The 18707-nt window shown below is 41.2% G+C and overlaps 4 protein-coding genes and 1 long non-coding RNA gene across 6 annotated transcripts; 3 read left to right on the forward strand and 2 right to left on the reverse strand.

The window, feature by feature from the left end:
* Positions 1 to 93: 93 nt before the first annotated feature.
* On the forward strand, positions 94 to 1414 carry LOC6558166 (GDP-D-glucose phosphorylase 1). Its single transcript, XM_001983987.3, has 3 exons — positions 94 to 391; positions 453 to 1149; positions 1213 to 1414. Exons 1-3 carry the CDS (start codon positions 110 to 112, stop codon positions 1362 to 1364), a joined length of 1131 nt encoding a protein of 376 aa, XP_001984023.2. The 5' UTR covers positions 94 to 109; the 3' UTR covers positions 1365 to 1414.
* Positions 1384 to 2814, reverse strand: LOC6558174 (queuine tRNA-ribosyltransferase accessory subunit 2). The gene is made up of 2 exons (XM_001983986.2): positions 1691 to 2814; positions 1384 to 1636 (listed from the first exon to the last, which is right to left on the reverse strand). Exons 1-2 carry the CDS (start codon positions 2755 to 2757, stop codon positions 1444 to 1446), a joined length of 1260 nt encoding a protein of 419 aa, XP_001984022.1. The 5' UTR covers positions 2758 to 2814; the 3' UTR covers positions 1384 to 1443.
* A 687-nt stretch (positions 2815 to 3501) lies between these two features.
* LOC116806526 lies at positions 3502 to 5781 on the forward strand. The gene is made up of 3 exons (XR_004365670.1): positions 3502 to 3571; positions 3662 to 3753; positions 4121 to 5781. It is a non-coding gene; the product is annotated as an uncharacterized LOC116806526 (long non-coding RNA).
* A 64-nt stretch (positions 5782 to 5845) lies between these two features.
* LOC6558189 (homeobox protein 5) lies at positions 5846 to 16497 on the forward strand. Of its 2 annotated transcripts, XM_032735681.2 has the most exons (8): positions 5846 to 6263; positions 6300 to 7168; positions 11950 to 12119; positions 12178 to 12251; positions 14463 to 14995; positions 15297 to 15466; positions 15528 to 15607; positions 15771 to 16497. In XM_032735681.2, exons 1-8 carry the CDS (start codon positions 5876 to 5878, stop codon positions 15923 to 15925), a joined length of 2439 nt encoding a protein of 812 aa, XP_032591572.1. In that variant the 5' UTR covers positions 5846 to 5875; the 3' UTR covers positions 15926 to 16497. The 2 variants fall into 2 exon arrangements, with proteins under 2 accessions (XP_032591572.1, XP_001984020.2); XM_001983984.3 differs by having other exon boundaries at positions 5846 to 7168.
* Positions 16498 to 16948: 451 nt separating this feature from the next.
* LOC6558197 (ubiquitin carboxyl-terminal hydrolase isozyme L5) lies at positions 16949 to 18558 on the reverse strand. Its single transcript, XM_001983983.2, has 3 exons — positions 18371 to 18558; positions 17519 to 18261; positions 16949 to 17456 (listed from the first exon to the last, which is right to left on the reverse strand). Exons 1-3 carry the CDS (start codon positions 18444 to 18446, stop codon positions 17301 to 17303), a joined length of 975 nt encoding a protein of 324 aa, XP_001984019.1. The 5' UTR covers positions 18447 to 18558; the 3' UTR covers positions 16949 to 17300.
* Between the last annotated feature and the right edge of the window lie 149 nt (positions 18559 to 18707).

Raw genomic sequence — 18707 nt, forward strand, 5'->3', positions numbered from 1 at the left:
TTCAAGTGAAACATTTCTCAGCTTACTCCATGCCGCTAAAAAAAATGACTTTGTTTACATATCGCCCCCGACAAATTCTAAAACAAAATCGTTCCATTTCGCAAATTCTATGTGGAAATTTCAAAGAAACTGCCAACATTTCGGCAGTCTGGCAACGCTGTTGCAGATAGCCGTTGTTGTTGTTGTAGGCGCCAAGGAGCCAAAAAAACACACCCGAACATTTTCCCAGGCCAAGTACAAAATGACACTGGAGTCTAAGGCACAACATTATTTAAAAACCCTTAAGGAGCGTTGGATGCAGTTGCACGCGATGCCCAACTTATTTGCCTATCAATTGCCGGAGTTGAGGAAAACACGGATATTACCCGGCAAACATTGTTTCCATGCCGAAGTAAGTCTCAATTTATCGTTAGAATTAACTATTTATGTAAATTCCATTCTTCTGGAAATAGTTGAATGCGGATCGGTGTGTAAAACGGCGTGTGCCTCAAACAATTGAGAGCCTGAGTCCCACATTTAAGCCCAAGCAATTCAACTTTAACAAAGTCAGCGAAATGGAGGTGATAATGACCATTGAGGAATACAAGGACAATGCCGAAGTGCAGATGATCATCAACAAAAGTCCACTTACCAAATACCATACACTCATCTGTCCCGAGATGAAGAGTAATTTGGTGCAACGTGTCACGGCGTCAGCGCTGAGTTTCTGCGTCAATTTCATGAGGAGCATCAGCGATACCGATATACATTTGGGCTACAATAGTCCAGGTGCTCTCGCCTCTGTGAATCATTTGCATTTCCATTTGGTGCACCTGCCACAGCGTCTGTATATCGATGGTGTTGAGCTGCAGAAACTGGCGGGTGATTATGCTTATCGCCTGAAGCAGGGCTCACCCACGGAAGCGATTTGTTTTGTGATTGCCGGCGGCGATGAGGAGCAATTGGTACGCGAGAAGATCGCCAATGTGCATTGCCTGACGGAATGGCTGTGCGAGAATCAGTTGCCACACAATCTCTTCATCACCAAAGAGCGACAAAATGGCGATCTGCGCATATTTGTCTTTGCCCGTTCCCATTATTGTGTCGTCAAAGATGTGGCCGCATTTAATGTGGGCTTCTGCGAACTGGCTGGCTTCTTGCCACTAAGCAGTAAGCAATGATCATAAGTTCCAAACTAAATCCAAATTGAAATTAATGCTCAACTCTTTGCAGATGCGGAGAAATTGCATAGCTTGACGGAGCAGCTGGTAATCAAGCGCATTCAGGATGTGACTGGAGGTGCTTACGAGTCGGTTTATAATCAGGTCAAGCTGATAGTCAATGGCGAAAGCTATTCGATGTGGCGGCAGCCCTTTGTTATTTGATAATTATGCAAAATTAGGATTAGACTAAAAAAGTACGCTCTTTTTCTTAAGTTTTATTATAGACAAAAATGTACAAATTTCAAACTGCGGGCGCAATGAATCCTTTGCCCATTGCCGCCTTTGTCACAATCTTGTTGTTGGGTTCGATGCGATAATTGATCTCGGTTGATGTATTCTGCATTCGCAGATGCTCCAGCAGAGCGGGCAACTGATCTGTTCCAATGCTTGCCCGTATTACATCAAAGAAGCCCATTAAATGGTGCAAATTGTGGCTGTAAAATATGAATTATATTTATAAGGATTAAGACTTCCTTAAGGACACTTACATCATTAGCAGAATGGGACCCAGCAGCTCGTGTGTCTTGTACAGATGATGGTGATAGGCACGCGTATGTTTCTCGCAGGCCAAACAAGTGCAGCCGCTTAGCAGTGGCTTAAACTGCTCCTTGTACTCCTCGGCCGTCATGTCCAGCAAAGGCGTGTGCTCATCGTCCGGCCTAATCTCATCCAGCTTGTAGCTAAAACTGAGCGCTTTGTAATTGACAGCCGCACAGTAGGCATAGGATGTGTCGAATATATCGATGCCTTGGCGTATCAGCTCCAGCATCAACAGTGGCGTATAGGCACCTGGCATCAGACGCGGCTGCTCCTCCTCCAGCTGTTGCACACAGTGCTCTACAATGGGCAGCAATTGTGTCGCCTTCAGCTCGGTGGCAGCCAAGCCATTCGAATGGAATCCTTCGAGTATGTAGCCACCATAGCTGCCTGCTGGCTGCTGGCGGGCATGTTTAATCGATTGTGTGCGCGCGAAGGTGTTGTAGCCACCCACAATGGGTGCAAGCAACGTGGAGTTCTCCACGCGCCGCTCATAGCACTGCTCCATGAAGCGTTCGGTGCGATCCACTGATTTTTGTACACGTTTCTTGGTGCTGTCGGGGTTGGTATCCGCATCGCACAGACCCTGATAAACGTCGGGCGCAAAACTCGACACCAATTCCAGGTAACGTGTCGCTGTCAGGGATTCCTTGCCGCGACGCGTAAACAGAGGCACCACATCTCGATCATTGCCACCGGCTGGTGTCGTCTCGCATGGATCCCGCAATAGCAACACTGTGGCATGACCAGGCAAGCCAACATATTCGCTCAGGCTGCGATTCCACTGGACGAGGGATTCGGCCATTTGATCCATGGTTGATAAAGTAAGTTGGAGCAGTTGTTGTTGTTGTTGTCCCTTGCAGACCGAATCGAAGACATCGCCACTGAGATAGGGTATGCTGCCGCCTTTTGTTGTCTGCATTAGCAGCGGTGTTTGCAGTTCATTGCTCTCCTTCCCAATTCGTAGTTGGCCCAGGCGACCAGAGTTTTTACTAATACTTTTTATAACAAATTTCATTTTGGTGGCTAGTTTGTTTTTATTTGCTATTCGTGCACGTTTTGCGCTCGATAGGTATAAACATTTCTATAGCTGTTATCGATTTCAAATCAGCTGCAGCTTGTTTTCAAAATATATGAACACAAATACATATGTGCATATCTGTTCATGCACACCTGAAGCGTTCTTTGCTTTCATATATATTCAAAGCAAGATACATTTTATTTGTATATTATTATTATGACAAGAATTGTGTTTGCTTAAAAAAAATTTAATTGACCGCATCAGCTGTGGCGTTGCCACACTGTGATCTTTTATACCTTATTAACATTCGCTGTTATTTGACTGTTATGTTACACTTCTGTTTTGTTATTCCGTTCCTCTTTTGTACAACAACAAATAATGTTATTCGAACAGTAAACTGACTGGGAGCATGAAACGCTGGTGTTGTTTTTGAATTGAATGCGCAGCGCACTTGAGAATTGTTGTCATTGTTTTTGTTGCCGCACCGTTCTAGTTATGCATTTGCTCGCTCGCTCGCACTTGTTGGTCGGTCGATGGCAACAGAGCTTCACAGCGACTTTTCCCCAATTGGGTCTGTTTTATTCCGTTCGCGTTCGTTCATTGATTTCCTAATTAAGTTTATAATTAAAATTAATTGAAAAATTACCCACATACATATGAAAAATATGTAAAGTGCCGCGTGCGTTGTAACATCGAATAAATATATCAAATGTGTTTGTTCCCATTCAATTTGAAATGAAAGCACGTTAAAAATTTAAACACGAATTTCTGCCAAAAAAAAAAACTGAAAACACCATCGCCAGCCAAATAGGTAATTATAATAACCAAAAGTGCACGTTTATTTGCTGCTTGCCGCCTCTAATTGATGACTTCCCTGCCGCGCTCTATTTATAATTAAAAGCGTCTGCAATGCCAATTATATTTATTGAACAAAAGGCAAAATCTGCTTTGTATATACGAAATATCCACCACATCTGCATATTTAATAAGTAGGTATGTGCATAAAACAACTATCAAAAATTCTTTGCACAAAATTTTAAATGGCCATAAATTGTGCTAAAAGTCGCCTCGGCTTAAGTATTTTTTTGTGGTCTGTTACTTTGAATAGGGGGAAGGGGAGATGTGTATGTAGGTGGGTGCTTATCCTATTTAGTGACTTGGCCAGAGTTGTCAACGTGCATTAAAATGCACTCAGGCCTTATGAATTTTATGATGGCCTTGTAACGAAATTTGTAGCCTACCTGCTCGTTTATGTTTAGTGCTGAAACTGTATACAGTATGCATAACGGGTCGTAAATGAGAAATCTCTTAAAAGGTATAACTAATAAAAATCAAAATGTTTTTTTATTTTCGTTTTTAGCATTCCAGGTGGTCTCGAAAAATCTAGAGACAATGTGGCAACTCTAGGCAAATGAACTGTTTTACCTGCACACATACGAATGCGGCGCACATAACACACAAACGGATAATTTAGTGGAATTTTCGAAAATAGCAAAGGAAAGGCAACCATAATCCTCAAGAGCAGCAGCAGCATCCAACAACAAAAAACGGCACAGGCATAATAATCAAAGATTAAATCAGGTTTATATGGAAGGGTTAAAAAGAGCAAAAGCAGCCTGTCACAGGAAGAAATACACGTTTCCTAGTCACAGAGGCACAACTACAAAAACAACAACGAACAACTGATTTTGATTACAACTACAAGGAGCGCGCGCTACACAACACACACGCACGCACAACCAGACACATACATTACACATACGTGTGATTTGCGCTCACCAAAAGAGAGAGCAAGTGCGAGCGAGCGAGAGGGAGAGCGAGAGCGGACGTATGTGTGTGTGGGAAGAGAGCGAGCAATGCACACAGATTAACTGGCGCGCTCAGTTTTTGCGCTCACGTCTTCCGCTTTTTCAGCTCAGTTCTCATTCGAGTGCGGTACGGTTACGTCGCATTGCGCTGCTTGAACACGGCCGGCGGCTGCAAAATACAAAACACAAGATTTTCCGCTAGGCAACAGCAACACCAACAACATATGGGCGGCATTTGTTTTGAAAGGCAGACGAAATATAAACTAAACCGCAACTCGCCGCTAATAACTGTTTGTGTTTGTGTAAATATATAGATTATATGACGAAAAAGTGAAATAGTGCAAAGAAATAACAAAGAAAAAGCCCAAAAAAATTATTATAATAAAAATAATAATAAGACGGGCATCGAGACCGCAGAGACCAGTTTGAAATCGCCGCCTATATTTGCAGGGCAGTCGACGCGGCAGAGAAGCGAGCAGCAGTGCATGCTGTGTGCGAGTGAAAGAGCTGGCGATAGTTTTGACAGTGTGTGTGTGTGTGGAGAAGGGGCAGGCAATTGAACGTACACCAACACACACACACATACACATGTGCACATGCTAGCCAAGACAGTGCTACAACAACAACAGTAAGCAGCGACCACATACGGTGAAAAGGCCGCGTCGCTGTCTCAAGGAGCGAAAGGCAGCAAGAGCGAGAGAGAGAGCGACCGAGAGCAAAGCGAGCTATAAGAATAATAAATTACACTTTGCTTTTGCTATAATAAGAAGAAAAATTTATATACACACGCACACTCTCACACACATGTGCAAGTAATGTTTTTCTGTTTATGTGTGTGTGATGTGGGGGGAAAATTGTAATAAAATATGAACGCACGAAAAACGCTGGAAACGGAAAACTAAAAGTAAAATTTCGAAACATCAGCGCAGTAGTAGCAGCGCAAATATGCAGCGGTATATGTATATGTATATGTGTGTGTGTGTAAATTATTAACAGTTGGGCGGCGCAAATCAAAAGCGAAAAGCAAAATAAGTAAAGCGACGAAAAATAAGCAAGAAGCAGCAGGAGCAGTAAATAAAACTGAAACAACATTCAATGTGCCATAATTTTCAACAACAAAAACAACTACTACTATAATTAATAACTAAGCAAAGGAAAAAAGGAGCAGCTTTAAACACACAATAAATCAATGCATTATATTATACACATATACATAAATTATTAATAATAGTAATTTATAAGCTATATTATATATATATATAAAAATATATATATATACAGTATTAGCAACAACAAAACAACAAAAAATGTCCTGCATATCGAGCAATTTTAGCTCATTCTTCCTCAACTCCTTGAACGATCCTTCAGAGTTTTCCAAGTACTTGAGCAATGGCGAACTGAAATGCACAAATTTCGAGGAATTTCAAGTGTTTGCTGCTCAGTCAACGCAACAGCAGCAGCAACAACAACAACAGCAACTGCAGCAGCAGCAACTACAACAACAGTATTCATATACAAATGGCGTCGGCAGCGCTGATTTGTGCTATGAGACGACAGCGACGCCGACGTCGTCACAGCTGCAGTCGCTGCGCAGCTGTGAAGCTGTCGAAACGTCGACAGCGACAGCGTTGCCAATGCCGCCAAACAATCGCTGGCCCACAGCGGTGGCAACGCCAAACGGACATGCGCCCGCATCTGCCGCAGCAGCGGCCGCGGCTGCTGCTGCCGCCGCTGCCGCTCAGCATTTCGATGGTTCCTTTGAGTTTATCAAATATCTGCGTCACTCCACGGATTTTACGCCGCACAGTAGCAGCAATAGCAGCAGCAGCGGCGATGCCGTCGACAGCGCAGCCGCAGCGTCCGCTGCAGCAGAGAAAATCAGCAGCAGCAGCAAACTGTTAACAGCTGCTGGCGCTGCAGCAGCGGGCAGAGTAACGCCGACGCCGCCATTGCCGCTGCCTGCCTCCCCATTGGGTGGTGCTGGTGGTGGTGGTGGATCGAGCGGCGTCGGTAGCATTGGTCTCCTCGATCTGGATTCGACGAGCGTTGCGCAAAAATCGCGTTCGGCTTCGCGCAAAGTTGCCGCACTGCTTTCGTCCGTTTCCCGGTCTTCCAATAGCTTGGAGGCGAGCTCTGCGACGCTGGATGCCGTTTTCGATCACGATTCGAAGCAAACAATGTTCGAATTGCAGCACTTGACGAGCACTTCGAACGGTTCGAATGGTTCCAATTCGAATGAGTCTTCGCTGGAATTGCTCGCCTTTCCAAGCTCACATCTAAATGCTTCCAATTCGAATACCTCATCCGAGGAGCAGTGTGGTGAATTTGGTGGACTTCTTGGCGGTGGCGCTGCTTGCTCATCTGGCTCAGCAGGTGGCGGTGGCGGAGGGGGTACGCCCAAATTGTTGGGCAGCTTTGTGATCAAGGAGAATTTTGAAGTGCACCCGTCGCACAAGGTGGAGGAGGGCATCTTCCAGCACATGAACAAGCTGCCTTCGAAGAAGAAGGACACGCTCAAGCAGCTCGGCGTCCGCTTCACTGGCCAAATGACATTGACGGACAAATCGATTGTTGTCGACAATTTCATTCGATTCTGCGAGGTGAGTTTTCTATTATTATTAGTGTGGGCAAAATGTAATCGAATTCTAACTGTAATTCCGCAAACTGAATGAAACAACTAAGAAGAGCTGCAATTGGCAGAAGTTAACAGAGTAACATTTTTATTAACGGCAAATGCTGCTGTAATTAGTAGACGACCGCAATCCATATGTGTGTCGTAAAAGTTTTTTATATATAGATATATTTCCCCAATTCGATTAGCGTTGAGCAATCTCAATAGTTACATATTGCAAGCAGTTATATAGCAGTTGATTTTCGCTAACGAGTACATGGCTGCCATATTTAAATATATCTGTGACATTTATATATATATATCCTGAAATATGTATGTCTATATATATATATATATATATATATATATATATATGTGTGTGTATGTGTATATTCATAACGCGGATACACCGTTCATATCCTTTACACAAGCACATTTCTCACTCTATTATATGCCGCCCACACACACATACACTGTCACACAACGAATGTCATTATAAATTGTAATAACAGCAGCAGAGGACGTCAGCGTTGGCAGAGGAGCAACACAAGCCACAACCACAAATTCAACATACAAATACAAATACGAATACAACAACTGTAATCATGTGTGGCACCAATGTATTACTGTTGTGCATGAGTGTGCGCGTGTGTGTGAGTTCTAAACACCTACAAACCTACACATATATACAAATACCTTCACTCATACACACACAGACATCCGCACTCATTTGGCGCCTTTTCAACACCATGCAAAGGCTGGCAACCCTCCTCCAAAACTCTCCCACCACCACCAACCAACACATGCTCATTACGCTCAGCTTTATCGGAACGCACACACACACACATACTTACACATGCACAACTAGATTTGGTCGAAGCAGCAGCAGCCACCCAACCCACACACACACACATTTAAACTATGTATGTTATATGAAACGGCATTGATGGCATAATACACAGGAACACAGTCGTCGTCGCAGCAGCAGCAACTACAACAACAACAACAAGAAGATCCTAACCTTATTTCAACTTGTCTGCTTTCTCTGCCCTTCGGCCGCTATTACAACATTTTAGTTTGAAGATGCCTAGCTCTGCTCTACTCTCTCTTTCCTCCCTCTTTCCAGTTTAGCTTAAAATTGTTGCGCGCTCTCTCTCACTCTCTCCTACACACTCTCTCACTCCTTTTACTTGCTGGCCGCTTACTTACTAGCGGCTGCTGCTCAAACTACAAAGTTTTCTACACATGTATGTGTGTAAGTGTGTGTGTAGTTATGTGCGGTGGTATGTGAACACTCTGGCAACCCCCAAAAAGCTCAAGCGGGCGCTATTGAGTAATTGTATATGCCCCCTCCTCTCTTACTCTCTTCCTCTCTCACACACACATATACACACACACTCTCTCTCTCTCTCATACATACAATCATCAAGTTACTTGGGGCGTTTGTCCGACTGTTGTCCATTGAGCTCTGCTGCCTGCTGCCTTCGTATGTCCTTTTGTATGTATATATATATATATATATATATATATATATATGTATTTATGTATGTATGTATGTGTATGTAATGTTTCGGTGTGTGGTGGTGCGCCCCCTAGCGGCGTCGTTGAAGGCTACTAAATGCGCATGCAGCAGCAGCAGCCGCAGTCACCAATACACACACACATGCAATAAGTTTGCCAATATGTGTGAGTTTGTATTTGGTGTATGTGTGTGTGTGTTGTGTGTATGTGTATGTGTGTGTGTGTGTGTAAGTGTGTGTGAGGGACAGCTTAACTACGAAAGAGAGGGGGAAGAAGATGTGTTTGGGAGTGTAGGAGTAAAGGGCTGGGAGAGGGGTGTTGTCAGGTACAATGTCTCGGCTTCGCACAATTTACGCGCGCTCACACAGAAAACACATGCACACATTGATTATAATTTTAAATTATATACTCATGTAAATATATACATACGTATAACTGTACTTGCCAAACTTATGTGATGACTATACATATTTTATATATACATACACATATACATATGCACCCATCAAATATTTAGCTCTTATGCATCGTTTTTGCCGCATTAAATTAGTGTTGTGTAACGCGCGAGAGAGGGTTTTACAAGAGTGTGAGTAAATGCAGATTGTTGCCAAAAATTCATAATACATATATGTATATATTGTAATATTTATGTACATAAAGAATAATTAGCATCGAAATTGTAAGGTTAGGTTTACAAGTGAACCAAAAAAATAAATAAATAAAAAAATGAAAAGCCAAGCAACGCGCATTAATGAGTATATTTCACCCCTTTTTTCACACGTGCTGCACTCACAGCTCAAATTGCTGATAAAAACCTGTTAAACGCAAAGAGTGAAAGTGTGAAAATTGTTACCCCTCCCTGCCAGTTACAGTTACACATGCACATAAAAAAACACACGAGCAAACACGGAAACTGGGACTGGCACACACGCAACCCTCAAAAATCAAAAAATCATTGCCAAACGATGGCAACACTAACAACTGTTGTCGTCACTGTTGTTGTTGTTGCACGCACAAGCAGCAAAACAGAAACAGAAAGAAAAACAATTCACACTTGTCTCAATAAAAACAACAACACACGCGCACACACTCACTCACACACCACAACACAACACATCACACCACAGACAACAACCGCAGGCCACACACACAAACACAGAGCAGGATACGTCACGCACAGGCACGCACAAGCACAAACACGTCTGCGTGCTGCCAATAAGTTGAAAAAAAGAATGAAAAAACGACAACAAAGCAAAACAACAATAAAAAGGAAAAAACAAGAACACAATGCCGCAACACATTGCCATTTATTTTTCCACTTCTTTTTTTGCTATGAAACAGTTAAGCGGCTATGGGAATGTAAACACACAAAAGTGCCCCCTTCTCCACTCCTCCAGCAGCTTCCAAAACAATCAGCAGCAGCAACACTTGGCTTGACAGGCAAAAGCTCACCTCTCTTTCTCTCTCTAGCTCACTGTACTGTTAATGAGTCGCCAGTGCTGCTGTGATGCTGTTGTCCCCTTTACAGGTAACACCTCGGAAAGGGGCTTGTCATCATTATAAAGGCGTTGAATTGCTTTCTCGAGAGCGCTCTCTCTCCATCTCTCTCTCACACACACATGTAGACAAAGACAAGCTTTAAGCCTATTTTGACTAGAAAATTTGGACGGTCCTTCCTCCTATTGGTTTGGCGGGGCGTCGTCACTCCTTTTTGCTCTATTGATTTTTAACATAATCAAAACCCAAAATGTATGCACACATGCATAACATAGACACACAAACACACATACACTACATACATACATATGTACATTTATAAGTACATGCATACACACATTTACATACACAATTACATACATATGCCAGTTTTGACAGCGTTGCCATGTGTATGCTTAGAAGGTGGCTGCCTGCCTGCCTGGCTGGGATACAGTTAGTTGGTAGGTCTGATGCTTTTGGGTGGCAACGTTGGCGTCGCGCTGATTATGAGGATGTTGATAAGTTTTAACGTCAACGACGACGACGTCGACGAACAAGCGACACCAAAACGAACGACGAACGCTGTCGGCGATGCTTGTTGTCTCTTTCTCTCTCTCACACACGCACACATACACAGACGTCCGTCAAGCTGCTGCGCCTATTTTAAACACACACACTTATACACAGACACATGGACATGCGACAACCCTTTTTAGTCCCCACAGCTCACAGCTTCCCCACCGCTCCTCTGCACCCTGTCTTCATTGTTGAAAATGGCTTCATTGAAAATGTTGTTTGCTTTTCTATTTGGGTTTGCTTTTTTGCTGGCTTTGCCTACACTCGGCTTTTTGCTTTATTTTATATTTTTACACTATAAAATATACATTGTGTGTGTGTGTTTGTGGCATGCTTTTAGGCGCAGTAGTCCTTTCAATGATTGTGTTTGCATTTTGGGGTCTGCAAGTTTTTGGCTTTTGTACAATTTTCGTTTTAAACTTTGCGTTGTACACGAATTATAAGTTTTGATTAGTAGTGGGCAAACTTTTGCATCCGCCCTGTGTATGTGTGTGAGTGAATAAGTGTGAGTTTCTCTCGGGGTTGCGGCTGGTGGAGTTGCCATCGTACATAGAAGAAGTAATGGGTGTAGCTATATAAATATATGTATGTATATTTGCATATGTAGTAATAACTAAAATATATATGTATATAGAATATGCAGGAAATGAGTTTGACGTCAGCGTTATTATAGCCTTACAAATTTTAAGGGTTTGCCAAAGAGTCCCAAATACATAAATTGTAATTTACATTGAATGGGTTTTGGAATATATATACATATATAGAAATATGGCTCCCATTTTTTATTTTCTGCCATAAAAACAGGAAACTTTTGCTCTTTAACATAGCATACTTTTAAGCGTAAAATTTTGCACAGAAAGTAATTGTAGCTCGCAGTTTCAATTTTTAGGCGACTCTTTCTTTAATATTTTGACAGAATAATTTAAAGAACGTCTTTCTATTTGCAAGTTTCTTTATTTCGACAATTTAACATTCCTTTAAATGTCTCTTCTTTAAGATTCATACTCAGAATGGTCTGATTGCACATCACATTGTAAGTTTATGTTAGTTACAGGTGTTATCGATCTCTAGCTGCACTAAACGCGAGATGCAACCGTTCTTATGTTATTTATTGCACTGTGTTAATTGCTTACCGCTCTGAATACTTGGCGCGCTACAATTTTCATGTTTTCTTTTATATGTTTTCAATATTTACAGGAATACGACATCAAGGATCATCGGCCGTGGCTGTCCTTAAACCAATGTGGCCTCAATAAACCAGAGCAAATTAAATTTGCGCGCTATTTGGGCCAGGGATTGCCAACGTTTACGCTCTTCTGCATTTATAGCAATTTTAAGAATCTGTTTTGCACCAAACGCACAGAAATGTGAGTAACTCAAGACTATATATCATACAAATATCAAATATCGACTTATCTTTAACAGCTATACCAAGGATGGCTACAATCTGCCTTATATACTCGATAAGACCAAGCGCTTCCTGGCCAATACAACAGCTGGTGAGTTCCCAAAGTTCTAATTCCCCACAAATTATTATGTATAGTGCAAATGCAGCAACGAGCAAAAAAATATATATCTAATAAACAGGCAAAAAAAATAAATAAAAGCGAAAATAGACAGAAACGAAAATGTGACGCCAAAATAGCTTAAAAGCGAGAATTGTGCTACATTTTATAAATATATATACACAAAAAGAAAACAGTGCTTACAAAAAAAAAAAAAAAAACATTTTCTTTTATGATTTTATTTCTCTGTATTTTCTATTTTGCATTTTGCGTTCTTAATTTCTCATTTTTGCTCTACATATTTTATTTGCCACATGCACTTTCTATGCTCTCTCGAAACGAAAAAAAAATATATATATTTACATATATATATATATATATATATATATCTGTATACTTAAAAATTGGCTGCCTATTTTTGCACTGTGCAAAAATCAAAAGAGAAACAAATCAAAAAACTATTTTAATTTTTGACTTCAATTTGTTTGTGTTCTTCTTCTACTTCTTTTTACACGCATACGCTTTAAATCACTAGGCGAAAATACCAACAACAATAACAACAACAACAGTAACAAGACCAACAACACAACAACCACTCCTGTTAAACAGACACAAGAGCTTTGCGAATCTGCGCCCGCATCGCCAACAACAGTAACAGCAACAACAACAGCAGCAACAACAGTAACAGCAACATCACCAGCGTTGCCACCCCACAACAATAATAACAGCAACAACAACAGCAACACTACTACACATGCAACAGGCAACAGCAGCACACATTTACACACGCAGCACGCAGCGCAGTCGTCGTCGCAGCCAGCTTTAGTTGCAGCACGCACAATGACCCCCACTGGCGCCACGCCTCTGCCACAACGCCCCGGAACGCCCACAACGCCAGCTGCTGTGGCAGCAACACCAACAACGCCACATCCGCCGCCACATACTCCACATTTGATGCATCTGCAACAACCATCAACCCCCTCGCGTGGCACGCCCATGACGCAGCAGCAGCAACAACATCCGCATCCACATCATCAACAGCAACAGGCACATCCGCATCCTCATCCGCATCATGGATCGCCGCATCCGCATCACTACACGCATCCGCATCCGCAGCAACATCCACATTCGCATCCACATGCGCAACAACATCCGCATCCACATCAGCATCCGCATCATTTTGCTGCTTACGCACATCCGCATCACACACACTACGGCCTGCCACCTCCGCATCCACATCCGCATCCTCATCAACATCCGCACTCACATCCACATCAGCACTCACATCCGCATCCGCACGCACATATGGCAGCCGCATTAGGCTATGGCCAACAGGTGGCGCCACCATCATCAGCACAGCCGCCACAGCTGCCGCCGCCCAATATGTGAGACTGGCGTCGGCGTGGCGCCAAATATGGCGGCAGTGGCGCCACCTGTTGACAATCGTAGCAGTAAACTATACAACAACAATAAAAAAACAAAATGGCCCCCAACTCAACTATTTTTAGCTTATACAATTTGTAACTCTATATTTTTGATTTGTTTGTAAATCATTTGGTTTAATTTTTTTTATCATGTTGTCTTTGTGTGCCCTTCTGTTTTGCACTTAGCGTATATGATTCGTTTGTAGTCTAATTTTACAAGCTTTTTGCCAAATTTCTTATATGTATTATGTTAAACGACTAAATTGTTGGACAATGATCATCACGCCCTGAAACTATGCAATGTTATTCCTTGAAAAGAGATTATTACAATTACACACACCCACACATAACACATGTAAACTGTCGACACCATCATTATTATTATTATTATCGTAAATTCAGCTAATGCGCAACTATTAAAAGTAATAATAAAATCAATATATATATATATTCACGGATATACTTGACCATATATTTTAGTAAGCCAAGAAACAAATGATATATGTATGTAAAACCAATCCTAACTATATATACAACAAACATATAAAGAGAACAAATATACATATATATATAATATATATATATACATACATATAGATGTATATATATATACATAGCAAAAACGACAAAAAGGTTGCCTACTTTTATTGAGTAATTTACGAGTACTTCCCACATATTTACAATTGGCCTGTTCTCTCTGCATTTGTGCTAGGCTAAGCCGCTGCTCTCTCTCTCTCTCTCCATCTGACTCTCTTTAAACAAATGCAAATCTCTCTTGTAGACCTCAAGAATATGGCAGCCGCGAATGACGGCACGCTCGAGTTTGCTAGCAATAACAGCAGCAGCAGCAGCAATAACAGCAACAACAACAACAGCAACACCATTAACAATAACAGCAGCAGCAGCGTTAACAGTAACAGCAGCAACAGCACTAACAGCAGCAGCTGCAGCAACAACAGCCTCAATACGGTTAACAGCTATGCAGCAGCAGCGGCTCAACAACCAATGGACACCCGGTATGGTTGTGTGACGGCGACGTCAACGTCGCTGCCAGCACTGTTACCGCCACCCTCGTCGCTGCCAGCGTTGCCATTAGGTCCACCGCCACGTTCGCTGGAACAGCTGATCATCTATGAAAATTTCAATGTGCACGAAACGCATCGCATCGAAGACGGCGTTTGTACGCACATTTCACGGCTGCCGCCCAAGAAGCAGGAGCTATTGAAACAGTTCGGTATACAGAGTAGTAGCCAGCAATGTCTGAGCAATTATGAAAAGTGCATACTCATCGAGAACTTCATCAAGTTTTGCAATGTGAGCAAATTGTGTATCGACGCCGTGTTTGTCTGCTCTCAACCACCCCAAAAAGAAACAGGAGACGATTGTGTTGCGTGCAGCGGAGCTTTGTTCTTGAATTGGCCATTAAATAAATAGTTATACACAATTGGCATTATTCATTATTTAATATCTAGTTCAAAATTACATCATCATTTCTCCTCGTAGAGCATAGAACAAAACTCTTTGCCGTTTATCAATTGAAGAGCAGTTGTTTTTTAATTAATTCCACACTTTCTTTCGTTTCTTTCCGTTTTTTTTTTTTGTTTTTGTGCAATAGGAATATCAGATATCCGATCATCGACCCTTTTTGGACTTCCACGAGAGCGCTCTATCCAAATGTGAGCAACTTAAATTTGTACGATATCTGGGCCAGGGGCTATCCAATCTGACGCTAAACAAGATCTATGTTGCATTCAAGGAGCTCCTAGGCAACGGACGACCGGACAAGTGAGTAAACTAAAGAATCGCTTTAAGTCTTTTAATCTTTAATATTCCATTTATTTCTCAGATCTGGTTCGGATAACTATAATTTGGATGTATTACTGAAGAAGAAGCGCAAGAATCTATATAATCGCCTGAATGCATCGGGTAAACTATGTTAGTTTCTTTATATATATTTCAAATTAAATTCATTAAAAATGTATTGCTTTTGAAAATCGGTTAAGTTTTGACAGCTGCAAATTTAAAATTAATGACGTTGCCACCTAGTCGAATTTATACTTAAGCTTTTTATATTTTCCCTTTCATACAGCAACTAGTGTCGATTTAACAGCGTACGACTCAGCACAACAATCGCAACATGCCCAAGTGCCACGCCCACATCACGCCTTTGCCGCTTTAACAGCAGCGACGCAGCCAAACGACGTTTGCAGTGATCTGCCGCAATACAGTTATGTGCAACGGTAAAAGCTCACATTGACGCCTGCGCGGGCGTTTGCACAACTACAACAACAAGAAATACACACACACACATATGCAAACACATACATATTAAATATACTTCCTGGAACTGGACCAGTAACTGTTGTGTCTTCAAAACATAAAAAAAGAGAAACAAAAACAAAAACAAAATTATACGAAAAATGGAAAATTTGTTAAGCAAAATGATGCTAAGTAATTAATTGAAAATGAAAACTAAGTGCTAAATTATAAATGAAAACAAAAACAAAAAAGAATTACGAGAAATTAGAGAAAATTAATGTAACAATTACTTATCGTAACAACGTAACGTAACGTAATGGTAATGAGAATGAAATTCCAATTAGCAACACTACCACTAAACCAAAAAGAATGCAGTTTAATCTAATAGATATCTAACGTTTCAATACGTATATAAATATATTTTGTGTAGTTGGGCAGAACAACAAGGATCTAATAATAATATATTTGTAGCTCGTGCTTCGGTTTCCAAATTTTGAGTCTCCATTTGTTTTCCAAAAAAGTTAAGCAAGCAAGCAAGTTATATATACATATAGTATATATATAAATATATATATATATAGAGTTAAGCTAGATTTTAAGCGCAACACCAAAATTCAAAAACTAAATCAAAGACCTCCCAAGAAAGTTCCCTAATATGCATATACACATCAACTATATAGCATATAGTTTGTAAGTTGAGAAAAAGTTTACATTTACATTAGCGACACATACACACACACTCACACACACACTCACACACACGCACACACACACACACGCATACAAAGAAAATACCAAAAAAATACACTGAGAAGATTCAGTATAGCAAACATAAAAGATTAACAAAACAATTATTCCTATATACAATACTTATATATACAACAACAAACAATATACATAAAATATATTATTATAAACGGAAACGCAATGAATCAAATACCAAGCATAGCAACTGTAACATAAACAACAAATATATTATATACTAAAAACGCCAAAAAGAAATTCAGATTTGTTTTCTTTAACTTTACGGAAACGTTTTTATTTTCAAAAATTATTTTTAGTTTTTCTTTTACTATTATGGATATAGTTTACGATTATTAACTTGCAGCGATTTAGAGGGACATGGGGAGTACAAAAGAAGTAAAGTACATTAAAAGGCAGTTTATAATTTTTGGGGCTGGGTCGACTTAATTAACTCCTTGCCAAAAACACTTCGAATTACTTAAATACAGCATGATACGAATAATGTATGTTTATATTCTTAACATTGGCGGCAATTTAGAATTACCTTTTAGTGTATATGCTATTTTTGTTTTCTTTTTTTTTGACAAAAAACCGAATGTTTAATGTTAAACGCACTCTAATTGGATTCCTTTTTGCTTAATTTCTGCTCGCGCTCCAGCGCCCGCTGCTTGGCCTTCTCATATATGGGCAACAGTTGTCCAGTCTCGCCCAGCATTTTCAGCAGCTCCACAATGAACGGCAAATAGTTGTGTTTGCGTCGCACATTCTCCACCTGCAAAAGAGATGCGATTAATATGGATATATTTATGTATAATATTTATAATTAATATGTGCCTTGTATCGTTTCTTCTTCTCGATTTCATACTGTATGTAGGAGCGCAGGCTATTGATTTCAGTCTGACGATCATCGGCTGTGTCCATGGCATCGGCAGCCGGATTCAGTAGCTTGTCTATTTGCTGTTCGTAGATGCGTTGCCTGTCCGAGATCAGGGCCATCAAATTGAAATGGATTTCACCATCGCTATAGCGTTGCATGCGCTTCTCAATGATCGGTCGCACTACATCGATCCAATTCTGCTCCGGCTTGATCTCGCCCAGATCGATGGGTCCCTCACGCAGACCATCCAGCTCATAGAGACGCCCAGCAATGGGCATATAGCCAACAAAATGATAGACATCCTCGTCTTTGTTCTGGTTTTTCATGTCTAGCTCGAAGAGCGTTTGGCGGGCAAACGAATTGTGCACCGTTCGAATCTGGGAAGCATTGCTCAGCGTCAGACCCTTATTGTAGGGATCGAAGCACTGACAGAACTCCTTGAAATTGGTCAGGGTGTCGCCCAGCTTGATGTCCTCGTGATTCAAATTGAGCAACAGACTGAGTATGGCTTGCGTTGCACACGCATTATTGATCACCTGCTTGGCGAAAAAGATGTGATCCCGATCCAACACCACTTTGCCAGCGGGTTCATCCTCTTGCACCCACTTGAACAGGAATATGAGGCCATGTATGGGCTCCAGATCCTTGAACGATTCATTGTCCAGGCTCCAGATTTCCTCCACCTGGGCACCGTCGCAACCTGGCCGAGCAAATGCAGTTATTTATTGATCCTTGAGGATAATTCAATGCCGGTTTTGGCATCCGCGTCCTCTTGGCAAAAAAAAAGCGCGCGAGGTACATCGTCTTACCAAATTCGCGTATCAGCTCCGTGAATACGCCTGGATCGCTCTCTATGAGACACCAATTGCCTGCTCCTTCACTCATTGTGCGCAGCTTATAATCGTTTGATTAATTTGCAAAAATTGACAGTAATAAAAAAAATTTTTTTTGTCAACTCACAAGCTATACGATTAGTGTTAGAGATGTTACGATATATAAACGCGATACCTTATACGATACGGCAATCTGTTTCGATATTGTCCGACAATATTATCGATATGCAACACGATCAATTTGGTTAACTTTGTGGCAAAATATCAGTGCTTATTTTCAATTATATTACTTTATGAGACTATAAATACCATA

This window comes from Drosophila grimshawi, unplaced genomic scaffold (assembly GCF_018153295.1).
Source record: "Drosophila grimshawi isolate 15287-2541.00 unplaced genomic scaffold, ASM1815329v1 contig_44, whole genome shotgun sequence".
Classification (NCBI taxonomy): Eukaryota; Metazoa; Arthropoda; class Insecta; order Diptera; family Drosophilidae; genus Drosophila; species Drosophila grimshawi.